The sequence below is a fragment of the Mytilus galloprovincialis genome, chromosome 8, assembly GCF_965363235.1.
Source record: "Mytilus galloprovincialis chromosome 8, xbMytGall1.hap1.1, whole genome shotgun sequence".
NCBI lineage: Eukaryota > Metazoa > Mollusca > Bivalvia > Mytilida > Mytilidae > Mytilus > Mytilus galloprovincialis.
This window is the reverse complement of record NC_134845.1, coordinates 28548201-28569357: the sequence shown is the minus strand read 5'-3', so window position 1 is coordinate 28569357 and position 21157 is coordinate 28548201. Positions and strand designations below refer to the sequence as shown.

General features: G+C 31.0%; 1 protein-coding gene across 2 annotated transcripts in view; it reads left to right on the top strand.

The window, feature by feature from the left end:
* The first annotated feature begins 6252 nt into the window (after positions 1 to 6252).
* The window catches only part of LOC143085489 (uncharacterized), a 30995-nt gene continuing 16090 nt past the window's right edge, over positions 6253 to 21157 (top strand). The window contains exons 1-2 of one of the 2 annotated variants that reach the window (XM_076261863.1): positions 6253 to 6447; positions 6855 to 7332. In XM_076261863.1, coding sequence (XP_076117978.1) covers positions 6870 to 7332 — 463 coding nt within the window. In that variant the 5' untranslated portion in view covers positions 6253 to 6447; positions 6855 to 6869. Of the gene's footprint in view, positions 6448 to 6471; positions 6541 to 6854; positions 7333 to 21157 lie in introns of those variants that run through there. The other variant, XM_076261864.1, reaches the window with a different exon arrangement.

Below are 21157 nucleotides of genomic sequence, written 5' to 3'. Positions count from 1 at the left end.
AGGTCATCGGACACATTTTTCAAACAAGGTACCTCAAAGATGATTGTGGTTAAGTTTGAATTAATTTGGCCCAGTAGTTTCAGAGGAGAAGATTTTTGTAAAAGATAACTAAGATTTACGAAAAATGGTTAAAAATTGACTATAAAGGGCAATAACTCCTAAAGGGGTCAACTGACCATTTCGGTCATGTTGACTTATTTGTAAATCTTACATTGATGAACATTATTGCTGTTTACAGTTTATCTCTATCTATAATAATATTCAAGATAATAACCAAAAACAGCAAAATTTCCTCAAAATGACCAATTCAGGGGCAGCAACCCACAACGGGTTCACCGATTCATCTGAAAATTTCAGGGCAGATAGATCTTGACCTGATAAACATATTTACCCCATGTCAGATTTCCTCTAAATGCTTTGGTTTTTGAGTTATAAGCCAAAAACTGCATGTTCTATTTTTAGCCGTGGCGGCCATCTTGGTTGGTTGACCGGGTCACGCCACACATTTTTTAAACTAGATACCCCAAAGATGATTGTGGCCAAATTTGGATTAATTTGGCCCATTAGTTTCAGAGGAGAAGATTTTTGTAAAAGATTACTTAGATTTATGAAAAATGGTTAAAAATTGACTATAAAGGGCAATAACTCCTTAAGGGGTCAACTGACCATTTCGGTCATGTTGACTTATTTGTAAATCTAACTTTGCTGAACATTATTGCTGTTTACAGTTTATCTCTATCTATAATAATATTCAAGATAATAACCAAAAATGGCAAAATTTCCTCAAAATTACCAATTCAGGGTCAGCAACCCAACAACAGGTTGACCGATTCATCTGAAAATTTCAGGGCAGATAGATCTTGACCTGATGAACATTTTTACCCCCATCAGATTTCCTCTAAATGCTTTGGTTTTTGAGTTATAAGCCAAAAACTGCATTTTACCCCTATGTTCTATTTTTAGCCGTGGCGGCCATCTTGGTTGGTTGACCGGGTCACGCCACACATTTTTTAAACTAGATACCCCAAAGATGATTGTGGCCAAGTTTGGATTAATTTGGCCCAGTAGTTTCAGAGGAGAAGATTTTTGTAAAAGATTACTTAGATTTATGAAAAATGGTTAAAAATTGACTATAAAGGGCAATAACTCCTAAAGGGGTCAACTGACCATTTCGGTCATGTTGACTTATTTGTAAATCTAGCTTTGCCAAACATTATTGCTGTTTACAGTTTATCTCTATCTATAATAATATTCAAGATAATAACCAAAAACAGCAAAATTTCCTCAAAATGACCAATTCAGGGGCAGCAACCCAACAACGGGTTGACCGATTCATCTGAAAATTTCAGGGCAGATAGATCTTGACCTGATAAACATATTTACCCCATGTCAGATTTCCTCTAAATGCTTTGGTTTTTGAGTTATAAGCCAAAAACTGCATTTTACCCCTATGTTCTATTTTTAGCCGTGGCGGCCATCTTGGTTGGTTGACCGGGTCACGCCACACATTTTTTGAACTAGATACCCCAATGATGATTGTGGCCAAGTTTGGTTCAATTTGGCCCAGTAGTTTCAGAGGAGAAGATTTTTGTAAAAGTTAACGACGACGGACGACAGACGACGGACGACGACGACGACGACGACGGACGACGGACGCAAAGTGATGGGAAAAGCTCACTTGGCCCTTCGGGCCAGGTGAGCTAAAAATGTATTGATACGGTATTATCAGAGACATATATGTCAGAGCCAGTCTGTGGTATTATTAAATGCTTTTTTTTCTGTGTGCCTTGTGACTTCTTAGTTTCTTTAATTGTTCATTTAAAGAATTTGAAATTGCTCGTCTCAATCAAAAACTAATATATCTGCGTTAGATTTACGATCTCCTATATGCATTTAACGCTTGCTTTCCCATTCAAGCTCACTTATTCCTTGATATACTAGTACACAGGAAAATTTCATTCACGTCTAGATTCACGTTAATCTCACGGAATTTCACCTCAATCTAGCTAATGTATAAAACTCATGTGAAATGATTGCACGTGAGTCTCATGTGAAACTTACGTCAATCTAACGTCAAAATCAAGCGACTTTTTCAAAATGTTATTCAAATAAAATCCATTTTTCAAATCTTTACCTATTTTGTTTTGAAAATTTCACACGAAATATACGTGAAAAATTCCATGCGAGATTCACATGAGATTCACGTCACCATTTTCACGTGAGATTCACATGTATATGATTTGGGAAGAATTTTACGTCATATTCAAAATTTGCCTGTGTTTATCTTATAATGTTATTTGTGGAAAGTTATACGTAGAAGTAGTATTCTCCCGAAAAAAACAGCTTTTATTAGCTCTATAAGTGGTCAATAAGATATCGAAAACAATGTTTCGGAGAACGATAGGAATATTTTATTGAAGGATAAAATAGAATAAATTTTTAAGTAATAATATAAGGGATCTATATTCATCTAAAATTAATATTGTAGGTATGACATGGATGCTTTTTGAAAGAAGCCAAAATTAGGACAAAATTTATTAAAAAAAAGTAAAACTGCATGCCATATATTTCATCAAGATTCCACGTTATGCCAATAGCGATTTCCGAACCTATGTTATCTAGCATTTCATGTATGTGTGTAAATGCATCTTAAGCTATTGTATAGTAACACTTTGGTGTCTTCGTGTTAAGATATATGAAAATAATAATAACTCTGAGGTTAATGTCAGATTCAGTTTTTATATTTTATTATTTATATAGATTGCTTTTATACGAATATTTTTAAGGTGTGATTCTTGGATACTATTCATTTCTGTAAAATTGAATGATAAATTATTTGTTTTGTTTTTAATACCATGAGGATCTAATTTGAAAAAAAACTGTTTGCTTTCATGGGTCATTCTTGGGTTTAAGGCATTCGTGGTACCTATGTAACAACCATTGCTACATTTTAAGGTTGTATTATGTATTTGTATATTTTGCCTTTTCCTGAATAAATATTATTATTATTATTCATAAAAAGGCAAAATTAATACGGGAAAATGTAGGTTGCAATATAAACATTAAAACTGAACAGCTGTGCGAAATAGTTATTCTCATGAATATCAAATTCAAAATTGAAGAATAGCTGTCCTTAACATTGAAACTGGTTTATTTATTGTTTCTAACCTAGCCATAAAATTATCCTGAAAGTAATTATTACATTTCATAATAAGACATGTATACTTTTGTAACTATACTAAAACTGCTATTCCAAAATCATCATTGATTGATATGTCGAATATGTTTCCGTACGCACAATTTGTAAGGATGCAGTTTTCATGATTTCGACCGACTTTTTATCATAATACGGTTTGAATAAAACGTTTTAATAATGTTTCATTTGTCATTATATCTTGACATCTGGTGGTCTTCAATTTTATAACTGACTTTTCTATAGCTCAGAAAAGACGTATGGTATACTGACATCCGTTCGCACGACACTGAAATAAATAACTATATAAGCTACGTACGTGACCGCAATTTTTACAAAAAAAAGGTTTTGAGAGCATCAAAACATAAGTTTTGTTCGGGGTAGACCAGCATGCTCTTTTTAAAATTTAAAAGCCAAAGCTGTAATAATGCTTTGATAGCAATTAAACTTAAAGTGCCTCGGGTAAACAGCTAACACATATGCCATTATTAACTGTTAGTATTACATTCTGATTTTAATTTAATAATGAATAATAGAGTAGAAACTAACAATAAATGTATTATATCTTTACCTGATGCCTTTACTGAGATATTGTCTCTTGGGCATATGATACCTTCAAGGAATGATAGTGAACTGTGCATAAGAAGCGGCTAATGCCGCTACAAGGCAGCACTCGAACCGCAAAGTGGAAAGGGATTAATATAAGTTGCAATAACTTGTTTCCCAATCCACTATAAATAACTATGTTTAAACTAAGAAGCGATACATAACCAATAGATGTTAAACACTGTTTTCTTCTTGCATGACAAATGTTCCTTGAATAATCTTCACCAAGAAACCTAAAGAACAAACATTTGGAATGAAAACATTTTACGTTTTTGAGAGTACTTAAACTGAAAGGTCATAAACAGAACAACCACATCCGCGCAAAAGGTCAACTGGAAATGTAACCTACAGAGTATCTGATGACCAGAGGTATCATATTTGTCGCACTCAAACTGTTTTGTCAAGAAGACTAAAACGGGCTTTTAACCGTACCAAGTAAGCACTATGATGTCGTCCACTGGTGGTGAATGAAATCCCATTTACACTCAAAGTGTAAAGACCCAGTTTCAGTCTTTGTTCTTATGATATACATGTACTTATAGTATAATGTATAATGTTTTGTGTTTTATTTTTTTTTTTTTTTTTATTTTTTTTTTTAATAATACTAGCATTGGTAGGTTTTACGTTTTTTCGTTTGTCTTTATTGTGTGTGGGTTTTTTTTTTTTTTTCATTGCCTTTCGTATCATCCTACAATCATCTTAATCTCGGTCGTTCTTTCTTCATCCCCTTTCCCTTTTTCAGCATAGTTTATTAAAAGTTATATGCTGTTCATATTATATAATGCATGCTCACATTCAACTGTATTGTTACATATATATTGTATTGTAGAGAAGACTTTATAAGTATGTTTTACTTGTGTCTGATAATTTTTGCATTGACCAAATAAGATACCGGAATGTTGAAACTAATCTTAGTTTTCTCGGATACTTTTGTATAATAAAAAAATTGACATCTAATTTCTAATTTTGTAATTTCTATTTACTATTTACAAGATTGTCCATTACAGAAAGGAAAAAATAAAACATATTTCTTAATTTGTAATGTGTCAATTTTGCCAAACTTTCTATTAAACTTACAAATATGATTTATAGATCAATAATTTATTCTAAAGTTAATACATGGTTTAATTTTCTACATTCTTTTTCAATAACTATACTATTACATGAGTAAGCTTGTGTACATTAAGGTAGATAAACAAAACAAACTAAAAATTCAAAGATAAAACTTAGGATAAATGCAGAATAAATGAAATGACATTTTTAGTTTAACTTGAATCAGGTGTTATCATTTTCCGTATTCATACAGGCTTTGATAGACAAAAGAAAGTTGTGTCAGGCGGAATAGTATCGGTTACCGGACGGTAGGGCTGAATTCTGTTATCACCAGGATAGAACGCAGATAACAGAATACATACTATTTACTTCTATTATTTAAACATAATCAAATAAAATTGTTTAAATTTTTAAATCGCATCGAAATGCAACATTTTAGGTTCATAATTATAATGATTAAAAGAATGTTATGGTATCTATACGTTTGGGGGAACTATAATCTCCCTGTGTGCATATGCATAGCAAGAAACACGTCTTGTTGCTTTGTTGGGTAGAATTGTTTTTCAATTGGTCATAAACTCGTAAAACATAATTGATAAGAAAAAAAAGTTGTAACATCTCAAGTTGCAAATCAAAAATGCGTATTAAAAAAATCATCAAAGATACCAGGCTTATCATTTTGCACGCCAAACGAGTCTCGTTTACAAAAGACTCATCGGTGATGCTCCAATTATGAAGGTTAAATCGGTGATGCTCCAATTATGAAGGTTAAATCGGTGATGCTCCAATTATGAAGGTTAAAGTCAAAACAAACAATGAAGTTGGTAAATTTTGAGGATGCCTATGCAATAAGGTTACAGTTTCCCATCCACCATTAGACTTACCTTGACAGCTAGTTTAAAATATATGATTTTTTTATGCACAAATGTTTTAATATTCTAAAAGAATTAATCTTTTCTGTTTTTGTCCCTTTTGTTCTAATGTCGTTTGTTTCACCTTTGTTGTTTCGTTCAATTATATCTGTTTATACTTGCATATTACCTTTGAAATATGAAATAACGAAACACTGCTGCATTTTGCGTCTTAAAATTTTCTTTAGAAAACGATAACACAAAATATATTTGAAAAAGTTATAATACCGAAGCCAAAATAGATTTAATTTTTGGAATCACCAACATGCTGTGCTTTATCAGTGTAATAAATAGTGTGAAAAAAAATAAAGAAAATGACGAGTGTTTGAAATCTGAAAAATCACTTTTTATCTCAACATGTCATCAGCGGGTATGGTTAGGATGAATGTGTGTTAAAACTGACAATCACCAGAGGTCAAACAAGGTAGCATTACTAACAGGGTGAAGATGGAATTTTTCCTGATATCCCATATACAGGTGAACATTGCCATTCGTGCGTTTAAAATACACTTCACGCAAAATATCCCTTTAATTTTACTTGTAATACCCCAATGAATGAATCAGAGAATTGAGATTTTCACTTTGGATTCCTCTATCAAGACTGTCTATTAAGGAAAGTGTCCATACCATCAACCAAAGGCCGAGTCGAGTTCAGATGTACTACGTAATATGAGCAAATCACAGGTAAAATATATAACATTATATAATGAGAGATTTCTTCAAGTGTCATTACAAAAGTGGAGAGGGCCGAATGTCAGACAGCTAAAAGTCATCAGGGTCGGTTGTTAATCGGTTGTTATTAATTACTCTTTCGTTAGGTCATTTATTGGCAAGATGTTTAAATGGGATTCAATATTCCCTGATATGACCTGACTTGTGACTGAAAATCGTTACATTATAAATGGCTTAGATTAATTTTCTGTTGACAGTTTGTAAGGTCCGCCACTTTTTGACAGCTACTGTAAAGATGGCCCCCAATTTGATCATGTGACTTAAAGCTTAAACAAAAATTGACTTCTGTTTCTAGAATGTAATGAATAAGTAAACAGCGAGAAATGGTTTCACATCTATAATGTCATTTGTCATTTCAGATCCATAACTGATAAATGATGGATGGTCATAGTACTTATTATACACAACCAATGTTTACTACGGACAATTATGGACCGCCTGGAACGTATCCTGTAAATCAGTCCTCAACTTGTGCCTACCAGAGACATAACCTTCAGGGACCTTACGGCGGACAGACAATGACTGTAGTTGATGAAGCTTTTCATAATGAATCTCAAAATGGCATAACACATCAATTACCATTAGTTGGAATGCAAAACATGCCACAGAGACATTCACAAGTTGCAAACACAACACCAGCTCATATGCAAAATGCACATCAACTGAACAGTTCGTCATTACAAGTGTCTAAGCCGCCTCCGGCACATTCTCAAAATGTTTCCACTACGGCTCCAACAGGTGCGAGCCAGACAGGAAGTAATAATCAGGATAATTTACAGTTTCCATGGATGAAGACGACAAAGTCTCATGCTCATCAGTGGAAAGCACAATGGCCAGGTAGGCAAACCATTTTATATAAAATTTGAGTGTTTTAAATCTCTCAACTACAGATGCTTTTTTATATTCTACGTCCATATTTTTTTTTATGTTGGTGAAAAGTAAAATCACAAAAATACTCAATTCCGAGGTGATTTATTTCATTGACTCGACATTAAAGTAATCAAATCTATTTACTGGAGTAATCTTTGCGTTCTGGAAGATGAGTCTATTGTCCGCGTATAATTATTAATTGTACAAATTAATTTCAAATGACTTGTTATTTAGGCATTATAAATTTGTTGTCAAATGAAAATGAATTTTTTTTCTTGGCTCGTGCACATTTATATTGTTTTTAATTATATAAAATAGTAATTTATTAGACGATAAACGGTCCTTTATGGTATCGGTTATTTCTGTATCTTAGAGTTGTTCATTGCTTTAAGAATACTGGAAATTAAAATTGATAAATAACTTGACTACATGTTAGAATTCAATTACCTATAGTTATTACAAGTTAAAACTTAAATTAATGGTCCGGATTATCTCTAAGTAATTGATCAAATACAACTTGATGATGACTAGTAATGTTTGAAGGGGTTTTAAGTTGGTTGCAGTGTGGGTTGATAGAGTGACGAACTTTTCAAGTCATCTTTACTTCTGCATGCTATGCAGATATCTTTAGCAAATCTTTATTCCACGGATTGCGTTGGTAGTGTTTGAAGTACAAAGTTATAAAAAGTATCTTTTTTAAGAAGATGGATTAACATTATAGGTTTATGTAAACCTACAAATCCGACCAAGTTCGGTTGTCGTAAGCAAATAATACTGTTTATTTAATATTGAATATTTTAAATCTGATAGTATTCAAGTCAAAATAATAGTCGATGTTATTATATACTAATTTATATCTGTTTTACTGTGTTTTGTAAAGGTGAATGTTCAGCTAATTTTGATTTTGTTTTTCTACTTTGAATGAATTTACAGAACATTGCTAAATAATTTATTTATTTTTTCAATATTCGCCTCTAATTCAGCACTGTAAAGGTTGTTGCTTTTATTTTATTTCAAATATGCCAATGCTTGATTTGTTTTTTCCCGAAATTGATAATATGTAGTTTATTTGATTTGTTAATGTTTTTTTTTAATAATATATGAAATATATCTGAAAATTGTAATTTTGTTTGATAATTCAATAATTCATGAAATATTTCCTTTTCTCACTTCCGATTTTCCTTGTTTATGGTTTTTTTTTCCTTTCTTGTGTTTTTAAGTGTTTGCCTTGGTTTGGTTTTTGTTATATTTTTGTTTTTTAGTCATTCATTTCGATAACAAAAAATGGCAAATTATGTGTTTTTTTTTAAACATTAATTCTTTACTTCATAAAAGTTGATCTTTTACTTTATGATTACCCTAAACTAGTTTAATTTCAGAGACATGTTTCCTATATTTATAAGAAAATGGCGTTGTAATTGGAAGCTAAAATTTTGTATAAATTCTAGATAAGCTCATCAAAAGGGTTACGTAAATGAAAAGTCCTAAGTAATGACTTAAAAAGTTGAAAGAAAATAAAAGTGCATGTTTGTTCAAGATAATCCTGCTTTCGATGTATTCATAAATTTCACATATCCACCCTTGAAAGTTTATTATAAATCTTAAACACATTTCTTCATCTCATGATATCCCTTAGTTATGTGGTAAGACCATTTCCGCGTAGTTTATCTACCAACCTTCATTATTTTGATGTTTATATAGTTAAAACAAACATATTTTCACCTCAGTAAATGATTCATTTCTTATGATAAATAATGGAGGAAGAAAAGCAATTAGTTATATCCATATTTGAATAAGTATATATTCCTAAAATTCTTTAAAATAAACATCTATGTTCATGGATTACATGGAGAACTGGAATAAGGTTGTGTTGTGTTCAACAGCGTAATTTAAAAATTGGAAGATTGTTTTTCTTACCCACTATTTTCTTCAGAAAATGTGTGTACCAAGGGCTCCAATGATTGATATCGTTTGAATTTGTCAGATTTTAGGAATTGTGCCTTTTTGAATTTGGCTTTGAATTTGGTATTATTTGGAACATGATATGACTTAAATATACTTTATAAAAATAATAATGAAATTGCAATATATATAACACATTAATATACAAGATAATACTGTTGGTTGTCTTATATATATATCTTCTGTCTCTATTTTATAATGTAAGTAAGCCGAGCCTTTTTTGGTATTCATAAGTAATGGTTGAATAAGAAACATCTATTTTGCATATCGTATAGAATACAATAGAAGAATATGTTACTGATTTTATTATAACATATGTATTTGTATATGCGCAATTAAGACTGGAGTAAGAAACTTATAGGACGAACACGTATCAGTCAAATCCACATAAAAACACCTGTTTCAAAGGGTTATGAAATGTTGCCAACCCCCTTACATTAGGAGACGACCATTTGATAATCTGAAGGGTAAATGATTTTTTCGGAACCATAATGATGAACGAAATTTTTTTTTTTAGCGAAAAGGGTGCTTCATGAATACTGATTTTCGTTAAGCAACTTTTTCCGACAAGTATAGGGCCTGAATCTATATTTGTATGTTTCATGCACAATTATTTCAAACCATTTGTTGGTGTAGATATTCATATTCAATTTTCATACACAATTTATTTCAACATTTGGTGATATATGTTTTCAATTTAATGCACAATAATTTCTAACATTTTGTGGGTGTGGATTATTTTTTGTTCATTCTTAATACTCAATTTTTTCACACGTTTTCTGGGTTTTAATTTTTGTTTTAATTTTTATAAAATTGTTTCTAATATTTTGTATTCTGGGTGATTTATTTGATTTTTCATAAACAACTATACAACTGTTCCAATACCTTTTTTTAAATCTGGATATCGATTTTAATTTTTTATGCAAAATTATTTCTAATTATCAGTGGCATGGATAGTTTTTTTAATCTCTTTGACGCAAAGCTATTTCAAACAAATTGTGGATATTAATTTTCAAGCTGCCTTTGATTAGATTTGGCCAGTTACAATGTTATTTTATCTTTTTTTTTTAAATAATCCTATTCCCAAAATGACAAAGGATTGTTCTCTTACACTAGTATTAGTGTTACTTTCAAGTATTCATAAAAACTGTTAATATTAAAATATTAATTGATGAAAATCAACCAAATGATAAGATCAAACTAAATTTCAATCTTAAAAATATTTTATTTTATTTAAATGTACGTTTTAAAATGTTGGAAACAATATAATTAAGGCAAGGATTTTCTTCATACAGCAATATATTTGCGATTTTAAGTTTTGGACTTGAGCATAACTGAAAGAGACCTTAACTGACGAAATGCGCATCTGATGCAGTATAAAAGGTTCCTTAACGTCTATTTCTAATTGGAGTTTATGTGATTCCGTCCCTTTTTTGTTTTAGTACCTTGATTTGCATCTTCTTAATAGATGCGAGATTTGAACATCGATAACTCTAATTAATTATCTTGACTTTTGTTGAGATATAAACTGCAAGATTTTACCAAACACAGAACTAAATGTGATTTTGGAATTTTCTAACCTGTGATGTAAACAAAGTCGGAAATGTTTAACCTGGATGCCGATGCACGTTATATCACTCCGGTTGGAGATTATGATATTTCTATTATTTTACTCACTCAGTCTGTATGTTTGTATCTGAAAGTGTTTTAATGGACGTCGCTATACTATCTTCCTGTATTAGTTAAATTTTCTTAGAGAATTATGCTTAATATGGTGATCTTTTAAGAAGACAGATTGTCACATCTAAATCCTATAATTGGCATGAAAAAACTGTTTTCGTTTGTTTGCTAGTGATTTATATCATATGTTCCAGACTTTATGATATTATCTAACTCAAAATATTTATGTGTGCCAAGAATAAGCGAAGGATATGTGTACTATTGATAATGGAGTTATACATGTAACCCAAAACTATTTACTGTATGCTTCTATTTCAACACTGTCATAATGTGAGGGAAAACGAAATAAACAAGATACAAAAGTACAAAAGATATAAAGATCTACTCTATAACAAATAAAATAAATGCAAATACGTTTTAATGTATAATAAAGACACATAACTAATAATTAAACAGTAAAGATTCTTTTGCAAAAGGTGTTATAGATGTTTATTATTTTTCAAAGCTTCTTCTAATTGTTTGTACTATGTGTTGTGTTATCAGACGAGAGATTGGATGAGGAAATCGTCGAATTCGACACGTGTTGAAAACAAATCTTTCAAGATTTCATTCGTTTAATTTGTACGCCAGACTCGCTTTCGTCTACACAAGGCCCTTATCAAACAGTTACGAGACCACATCATATAAGTCGAAGTGTATCGAGAACCGAACTATACACGGCTATTGCAATATATGCGTTTGTGTATACAAACTAAGTGTTTTGAATAATGAAATATTTATAAAAAAAAAAAGGAAATTGTGCACTTTAACAATTGTCATGCTTATCTTTTTATGTTCTTTCTTGATAAAATTTAATTTAGATGTAAATCTAGCAGATATATAATTGTTTACGTTCGTTTATTCCTATTATATTTTTTGTGTGTTTTCTCAAATCTAAACAATAGCACGGCATTTTCCAAATACAAAGAGCAATTGGGCACAGAAAGGCATCAAAAAGTAAATTAAAAGACGAAACTATTAGAAAGTAATGAATTCGGACCCTTTGTATGTATCCTTTTTTGGCAAAGATTCTATAGACAACTATTCCTTGAAAGCATATAGCATGATATCAGTTTTTAAGACGGAAATTAAGTAAATAAAGGCAACAATAATATACCGCTGTTCAAACCATTTAGAAAGCTGGCGACATTAACAAATCATAGAAAAGAGTCCCCCTACTTAATTGGCCGGTTCAAGTGCATGAATTTTTAAACAATAAAGGTAATATCAGATCAAGTAATAAATATGTGTAATGCTATTCACAACGTTTGAACAAAAAACCTCACTCAGAAAAATAATTTGTTTACCAGTATACAGCCAAAACATAATAAGGTCATCCCCTAATCATTGTTTTGCCGTATACTGAAATACTGTATTCAGTTAAATATTTCCGAGTTTAGGGTTCTCAACTTTCTTCAACTTCGTATTATATTTGGTCTTTTTTATGTTTTTATTCAAGTGTCGCTGATGAGTCTTTTGGATACTAAACTCGTGTAAGACGTACATAATTTTAATCCTGGTATGATGAGTTCATTTTCAACGCCGACTGTTGATACTTTTAGACTGTTTGTGTTTACGATTTATTGTATCATGGTGTAGTAGTCCAAATAATTGACAAATAATTATCATGCGAAGAAAAATAAAGTGTAAAATATTTTGTCAAATATTCATATGAATTGTTCCAAAGTGCACCTTATATTATTTCATATTGTTCAAAATTCTTTATACAAATTTCAGCCTTCTTCAAAAAATATTTTAAAAATTGGATAAATATTTAAAATTTGAACCCTTAGTATACAGTTAAATACGGGACAACAAATGGTTTAATGAACTTTATTGATTAATGAGACATTTATATCGATCATTGATGTGGTAATTAAAAGTAAAAGGGTTTTAAAATTATTTAGCCAATATTAAGATATGTGTGTTTTTGTAACTACAATATATCTTGATGACTATTTGACTGTTTGCAATTTTTTGAATTCATGTACAATCATCTATAAATGGCAGTCTATTTGTAATCATGTGTCGTATGGCTTGGCTACTTTTCAGTACCTTATGGCTAAGTCTGCAGCTTGTTATTGATAAACTACTTAAATATTCTCTTTCTTTCATTTTTTAGGAAGTAAAATTGAATAAATATGATGACTCAAAGTAGAGTTTAGGATGTTCTTAGGTGAGGTTAGGCGAAAATTAATAAATTAAGAAGTTAAAATTGATACTTTAAGCTGGTAGAGCATCAATTAAGGATGAAAATAAGCTAAAAATATTGATAGGTCATGGACCTCCTTTTCGAGATATTTGAGATTTAAAAAATGGCGGGAAAAGGCTGACTCGGACTTTTACCTTATATTTGCATGGGTATTATTAGGTCTCAAAACAAAAGAAATTAATTAGGAATCTTCTTAAATTTTGGTAAATGACCTTTCATGAGCTATTAAGTCTTATATGAAAAAATAAATAGGTGTAAAATATTTTACATTGTATTGTATGGAAAAACACCAAGGAGTCCGAACATTTGACACAAATTCCAAAACCTCACCTAAGTACATCCTTAATACAACAAACAAATTTAAACACGATTCATTTTTCTGATCAATTAATGTTCATTCTAATTTTAATTTTAATTTTTATCTAGAGATTTCCTTAATTCTATAATTATATGTTTAATATGATTATGACTAGGGCAATGATTGCTGAAAAGTAAAATAACAAAAAATACTGAACTCTGATGAAAATTCAAAACGGAAAGTCCCTTATCGAATGACAGAAGTAAAACTAAAACACACGAATGGATAACAACTGTCGTATTCCTGAATTAGTAGAAACCCTGGTTTTATAGCTATCTAAACCTCTACATATAAATGTAAATTTCAGTGCTTAAGTTTTAGATGAGGCCAATTTGTAGGGAAAATAATATGCTTCTTGTTTATAGAATTCAACTATATATGTAATTTCAATTTGTGCGAGTTCATGTCCACAGAACTAAATTTGTTTTTCTTTGCATTTAACAAAAGTCATATGGTTGATATTTGGTTTGTATCTTCGTTTTTTTCACCGAGGAGACATTGTTTTGTGAAAAGGTTTTGCGTACAATTGGCAATAAAATACAAAATTTAAATGTCTTACAGGTTATGAAAGTCCATACCCCACAGCGAGACAATAAGTTTAGATAAGGATAACACATAATTAGACAATGGGTTTAGATAAATATAATTATTCAATATCTTATGCCTCTTCGAATACTTGCTTTTCTACTTTTCTTTATATACAACTTTTTCCAAATAGTTTTTGCTGTATGCAAAATTGGTTAATGGTTGTATAACGTTTGTGGTATCATGTGATACCATCACCTGTAATTGGTTTAACTGTTATTAGACAGTGATGATTCAATTTAATGTCATGGTTGAAAAATATATAACTATTTGTTGACGTGAGATATTAAAATATATAACTATTTGTTGACGTAAGATATTGAATATATAACTATTTGTTGGCCTTTTTAACATTATTTGATTCGAGCGTCACTGATGAGTCTTTTGTAGACGAAACGCGCGTCAGGCGTAAATATGAAATTTCAATCCTGGTATCTATGATGAGTTTATTTATACATTATAAAGCTTATCGGTATTTCCGATGTGTCTTCTAGCTAAATGAAAAAACATAAGTTGAGGATCGTCAAAAACAAATTTTTTGAGAATTTCGTTCTTATTAAGGTTTCAAAAAATGTGTCATCTCCTCTACCACTAAAGTGTCTGCTTATTACAACTCCGTTCGTTTTAAATTCATGGCAGATAATATAAGCTATATTCTAAAAGAATAGATGTAGCCAAAAGATCGGCGAAAGATACCAGAGGGACAGTTAGAGATCGAAAATAAACTGACAACGCCATGGCTAAAAAATAAAGAGACAAACAGACAAATTTCCCGTTTGAATGGTTTTACACTAGTAATTTTGGGTCCCTTTATAGCTTGTTGTTCAGTGTGAGCCAAGGCTCCGTGTTGAAGGCCGTACTTTAACCTATAATGGTTTACTTTTTAAATTGTTATTTGTATGGAGAGTTGTCTCATTGGCACTCACACCACATCTTCCTATATCTAAATAATAGAAAACTAAAGACTAAGCAACACGAACCCCACCAAAAACTGGGGGGTGATATCAGGTTCTCAGGGAAACTTGAGGATTGGAGAGCTCTTGTACAAGTGTATAAAAAAAACTTTACTGAATCCGACTATTTACTTATTATTTAAGTGGCGATTTTTGGTTATCTGTTTCGTTTTGATTGACTTTAATCCTGTCATTAAAATAAAACCGAAACTAAGGTGAATAGTTATCAAAGGTACCAGTATTATAATTTAGTACGCCAGACGCGCGTTTCGTCTACATAAAACTCATCAGCGACGCTCATATCAAAATATTTAAAAGCCAAACAAGTACAAAGTTGAAGAGCATTGAGTATTCAAAATTCCAAAAAGTTGTGCCAAATACGGACGGCTAAGGTAATCTGTGAATTTCGTCTTTGGTAAGTTTGTTTTGAAGGTGGTGCATAATATTACAAGGAGATAACTCTGTAAAATTTAGCTGAACATTATAATCATATTCTATTATTAGAGAATTGTTACGCATCTCAATGATAAAAATTAGTGTTTATCGAACTGTTATATATCCAATGAAATTCGAAAAAGTGTGTGGTTCAAGTTTTTTCAAAGGGTCAAAGTAAATATTTGTCAAAAATTCATAAAAATTAAGCGAGCCAAATTTATTTTAATTAAGGTGTTTGGTATCACTGTTACACTCGTATGGTGTATAAAATTGTAATCCTGATATCTCTGGTTTTTTATAACTCTAAATAATATTATATAAGAAGCAAGTGCATTTTTTTCACATCAACTTGTTCTCAATTTGAAAAATGTTCAACAGCCCTTTCCTTGCTATAATGATCGTTATTTCAATATTGAGAACATAAGTTATCATTCTACTTTTATAAGCTTTCCTTATTGGTGGTCTTCCTCAGTTGAAGTATGAAGGTTTGCTAGGCATGTATTTGCAATACCAGCTTTGGGTTTAGACTCAAATGGATATAATAACATTAAACAAGAAATACATTCGAAATTTAAGGTCTTCTTACAACAGAGCATAGAGGTCAGTAGTCGTATTTTGAACAAAAATAACGTAGACAAAACATTCGTTTAAAGTGCTAAATAATGAACCTGATATCTTTGATGTATTAATTTAGCCAAAATTTTTACGGTCATTTTTAAGGGTTTTTTAACACCAGCAACACAGATAAATTGTTATACAACAACAGAAATAGGAAATAATAAATACGTTTGTAACCAAAACAATATAGTTAAAAGACGAACAATTATAAGTTAATGAAATTTGAACAACGGTCTGAGACAACGGTAAACTACTTTGCCTTAATTTGATAATAAAGTTGGAAAATGGAATCATGCGCGTAGGTTGAGTTTGTATACGGTTTTACATATTTATAAAGTTGCCTTTTTCTAAAATAAATACAGACTTTTCAGGTCAAAATCAACAGATATGTACATCTTGAAATTTGTCAATTTAGTGCAAAACTTAGGTCTTTATGTGTAAGAAGTGAACATTTATATGCCTGTACAAAGTCAGGAATATGACAGTTATTATCCATTCGTTTGATGTGTTTGAACTTTTGAATTTGTCATTTGATTTGGGACTTTCCTTTTTGAATTTTCCTCGGAGTTCAGTTTTTTTGTGTTTTTACTTTTTTATATCCAAAGCAGAGAAAAATAGATAAAAAAAAGGCCGAAAATAAGAAAATAGAAAGAACGTAACGTTAGAATAAATAAGTAAATTTCAATCAGGGAAGCAAAACATTTCAATAATAATACATACGAAACTGTTAAAGAAAATTTACAAAACATCAGACTGATTTCGAAGTCGAGTTTGATCATTGCATAAAAATTCTTTTGTTAAGCCTCATTGTATACATTTCTAATATTGTTTTATTGCCAAATATTTGTGTTTACATCGGAATAAACTAAGACTTTACAAACAATTGTGACATCATTCAAGATATTATATTTTACCCTTGACGGTTTACAAACCAGTCAAATAAATTACTTTACTACTATTTGTATTTTCTTCAAATGTCCAGCTAACAATAACACTATACGAAAACGTCTTTCCACTGTCAGGTTGTTTCCTAGATACATTTCTTTCCTCGGATAAGATTTAAATAGGCTTTTTTATTCATTGACGGGAGTAGTAATTTATCATCCCCATCGTTTCATTGCACTTCACTAGGATGACAGGCGAATGCGGGTGTATTAACTAGTTCCTAATCGCTGCAAGATTATCGCTCTCTATATTGGTTTTACTGCTTCGAATCCTACAAATAATGTCATGTTTAGCAACCAAACGTATGCATTGTGCTGTAATATAAATTTAATTAAATTTACAGTGGTGGACAACTATTTGACAGAATGTGTGTGTTTGACATGACTTACTTTGGGAACATCTCAAGGTGGCATAAATGTTTATCTACAAGATTGTTATTTTATAGTCAGGATTGATAGACGTCTGGTTTCCAGATCTTAGGGAAAAAAATAACAGTTTTACAATTTTTTAAAGAAAATTTACGCTGTAAATGATTTTTAATTTACTTTTTTTACATTGATGATTAAAAGTTTGAGGTTGGGGGTCTTTTTTTGGTAATCATCTAGAACACATTTTGCTTCTAAATTAATTTTTCGTTATAGTTGATTCTTGCTTTTTTGTATTGGTAATGGTCTGATTGCCTATATAAAAGTGTCAAATACCAGTGGAAGAACAAATATTCGAAATCCAAATGTGGTGCCTGAAATCAATTTCGGTCTTGTTTTTTTTTAAACTCACTAAAGATATCAAACTTATAATCAGTAAATCTAGATGCGCGTTTCGTCAACATCCGATGCATCAGTGGTGTTCGAACTAAAATCAAGAAAACATAATTGTACAAAAATATAAGCAACACAAAAAAAGGCTTTTACACAGTTTTTATTCTTTCACATAAAAACATAAAGATGGGGTATTATTATTATAATTTCATTCTATTTTTAAGAATTTATAACACATACTAATTTGTTTGTTTGAGTTAAAATCTCAAAGACCAAACCAATTGTTTATGTTAAAAAAGAATCATTGAGAGTTTGCCACTTGATTTTGACCGACTTATCCGTGTCCTTAATTTTTTATAGCAGTCACTGTCCATGCACTATAAATGAAATTCTAGAAATAGTAGTCCTTGAAAATGCGTAGCTTATTTAGATTTTTCTTTTTGAACTTTTTTGTCTTTTGAGAAATTTTTATTTGTGTATTTCTTTGTCCTGAATGTTTTCGCATTTATTTGTACTTTAGTCCTGTCATGTAATGTTGTCATTTTAATTTTATATTAAGCATTGCTATAAAAGCGCGAGGTTTGGCTAGCCGCAAAATCAGATTTAACCCACAATTTTGTTCTTTAAATGCCCTGTACCAAATCAGGAAATAACCATTGTTATGTCAAAGTTCGTTTCTGTGTGTGTTCTATCTTAGTGTTGTGTTTCCGTTGTGTAGTAGGTCTCCTATTTTATTTGATGTGTTTGACCCAGTTTTAGTTTGTAACCCAGATTTGGTTTTTTCTCAATCGATTTATGAATTTCGAACAGTGGTATACTACTGCTGCCTTTATTTATATAAATTTTCAATCTTCATTACTACGTATGAAATGATTTTTTAAACGAAAACAAGAACAATGATTCAATTTCAAATCATATTTTCAAATTTTAACCATTCCATCACTTGCACATGAAAAACAAGTATTGTGAAAACAAATATTTACAAGTCCTACGCAGCACGTTATAATTTGATGTTCATGTTGTACAAACTATCTAACCTTTCCAACTTTTTTCTCGATTTACCACAAGTAAAAACCTGTTTACGTTAGAAATTATTGAAAACCTATGTAGCCAAACAGGGTCAGAATATCTTTTTCGAGTAAAAAAAAAAGTAAGACCATATAATTACATTCCATCATTCAATTAAAACATAGTTCGTATGAAATATGTAACACAGTATTTTATAACATAAGAAAACATTTAATATTGTAAATTACAGCTATATTGGAATTTTGTCCATGTTCTGTATGGACAGACATCTCTTATGATTATTGATCCGTTTATGCAATTCTTACCCGTCATCGTACACGAATTACCTCACTCCGACAGATAAAATACAAACACTCTTCAGTTTGGCCACAATTCCGTTCGTCATTGTCGTGCATCAAAGTAAGACCGACTTATGTGCTGCGATACGGCCTTTTATCTCTGTTCTCTTAAAAGCTTTGTATATGACAAACATTCCCTACAATAAAGGAAGTATTGGAATGATACATTTTTATATTTTCTGTTATTCATGAATTTTCAAAAACCGCTTGAAACATAGCTGGATTCTCGATAAAAAAGGGATATTCATGGCCACAAAGACTTAATTTTAAAATTTCGAAAACTATTCGAGGTTGGATACTAAAAATCGAGTATCAGTAAGAATGTTTCACTTTTTTTGTCGTTTTCTTTTACTCGAGCGACAGTTATGTTGTAAACTGCTGTGTAAGGTATGAAGTGTTTTTGATTGTCGTAGACCTAGCAAAACATTCTCTGCCTACTTAAGGATCATAGTCATTCACCCATTTTATCATTTTCTCGTGGTCATGTATCCTATATTTTTATTTTTCTTATGGTCATCTATCTTATTTTCTTTTTTATCGAAAGTTCATCCAGCTATTTGTATTGGTCAAGCATTGCCTAGTGCTGTGGTCACTTTCAATTTAGCATAGTATATACTGATAGTAGGTAGGTGTAAAAAGTGCTTAGTGCATAAAAAATTCCAGGTTGAATCAAGGTACTATTTATTTGGGTAATAATTTTATAATCCGTCAACCACTCCATTTGGCAGACGTATTTTTTCAATTGTTGTACACTTGCTGTGAAGTCTAGTCAATAATTTTACTTTTGGATGATAAATTAGGACTATCACATACATTAGGTGTTAAATGTTTACATTATGAACGTGTATTTTACCGTCAATTGGACAAAATTACCATTTTGAAGTATCTATAATCGAATGCGGGATTTATGCTTCGTGTTAGGAGTATTGATAAATACCTAACTCCTATGTTGTCGTAAGAATAGAAAGTTAAGAGCAAAAAATAATATTGGATAGATAATTGTTGTGTTGATATCCTACTGAGAACTTAGATCTGGTTTTAACTGTCCTATTTTATTGAAGTTTCACTGACGTATTAGTGTCATCGTTCAACATGGATATTATCTAATAGACTTAATTTCTGGCATTTTGGCCAACATATCAATATTATCCGTGTAGGATAAAGTGCGAATGTGGCAATTTCATCAGCTGACGGTTATCGGCTAAACATGTACAAATGTAGATAGATGTCTATCTAGGAAGAGTTTATTCTCAATTTCACAGTTATATCACTGTCTTTTTACATAAAATTTGCATGGTTTTACATGTTCGCCAATGTATCAATGTTATCCGTGTAGTTTAATGTGCAAATATCGTAATTTCTTCAGCTGAAGGTTATCGGCTATATATATGTAGATGTCCGACCATCTAGGGCTAGTGTACTCTCAATTTCACTGTTACATCACTGTCTGTTTATAAAGGTTTTGCATGCTTTTGCATGTTCGCCAATATATCAATGTTATCCGTGTAGGTTCATGTGCAAATGTCGCAATTTCGTCAGCTGACAGTTATTGGCTATGTATATGAACATGTCTTTCTGGGGAGGGTTTACTCTAAATTTCACAGTTACATCCTTGTCTTTTATAAAGGTTTTGCATGCTTTTGCATTTTCGCCAATATATTAATGTTATCCGTGTAGGTTAATGTGCAAATGTCGCAATTTCGTCAGCTGACGGTTATTGGTTATGTATATATAGATGTCTTTCTAGGGAGAGTTTACTCTATATTTCACATTTGCATCAATTTATTTTTATAAAGGTTTTGCTTCTATATGCAGATTCTGTTTTCATAGCGTTGTTTTTAGTTCTGTATATATATGCTTTGATTTTAACTTCCCTTTTC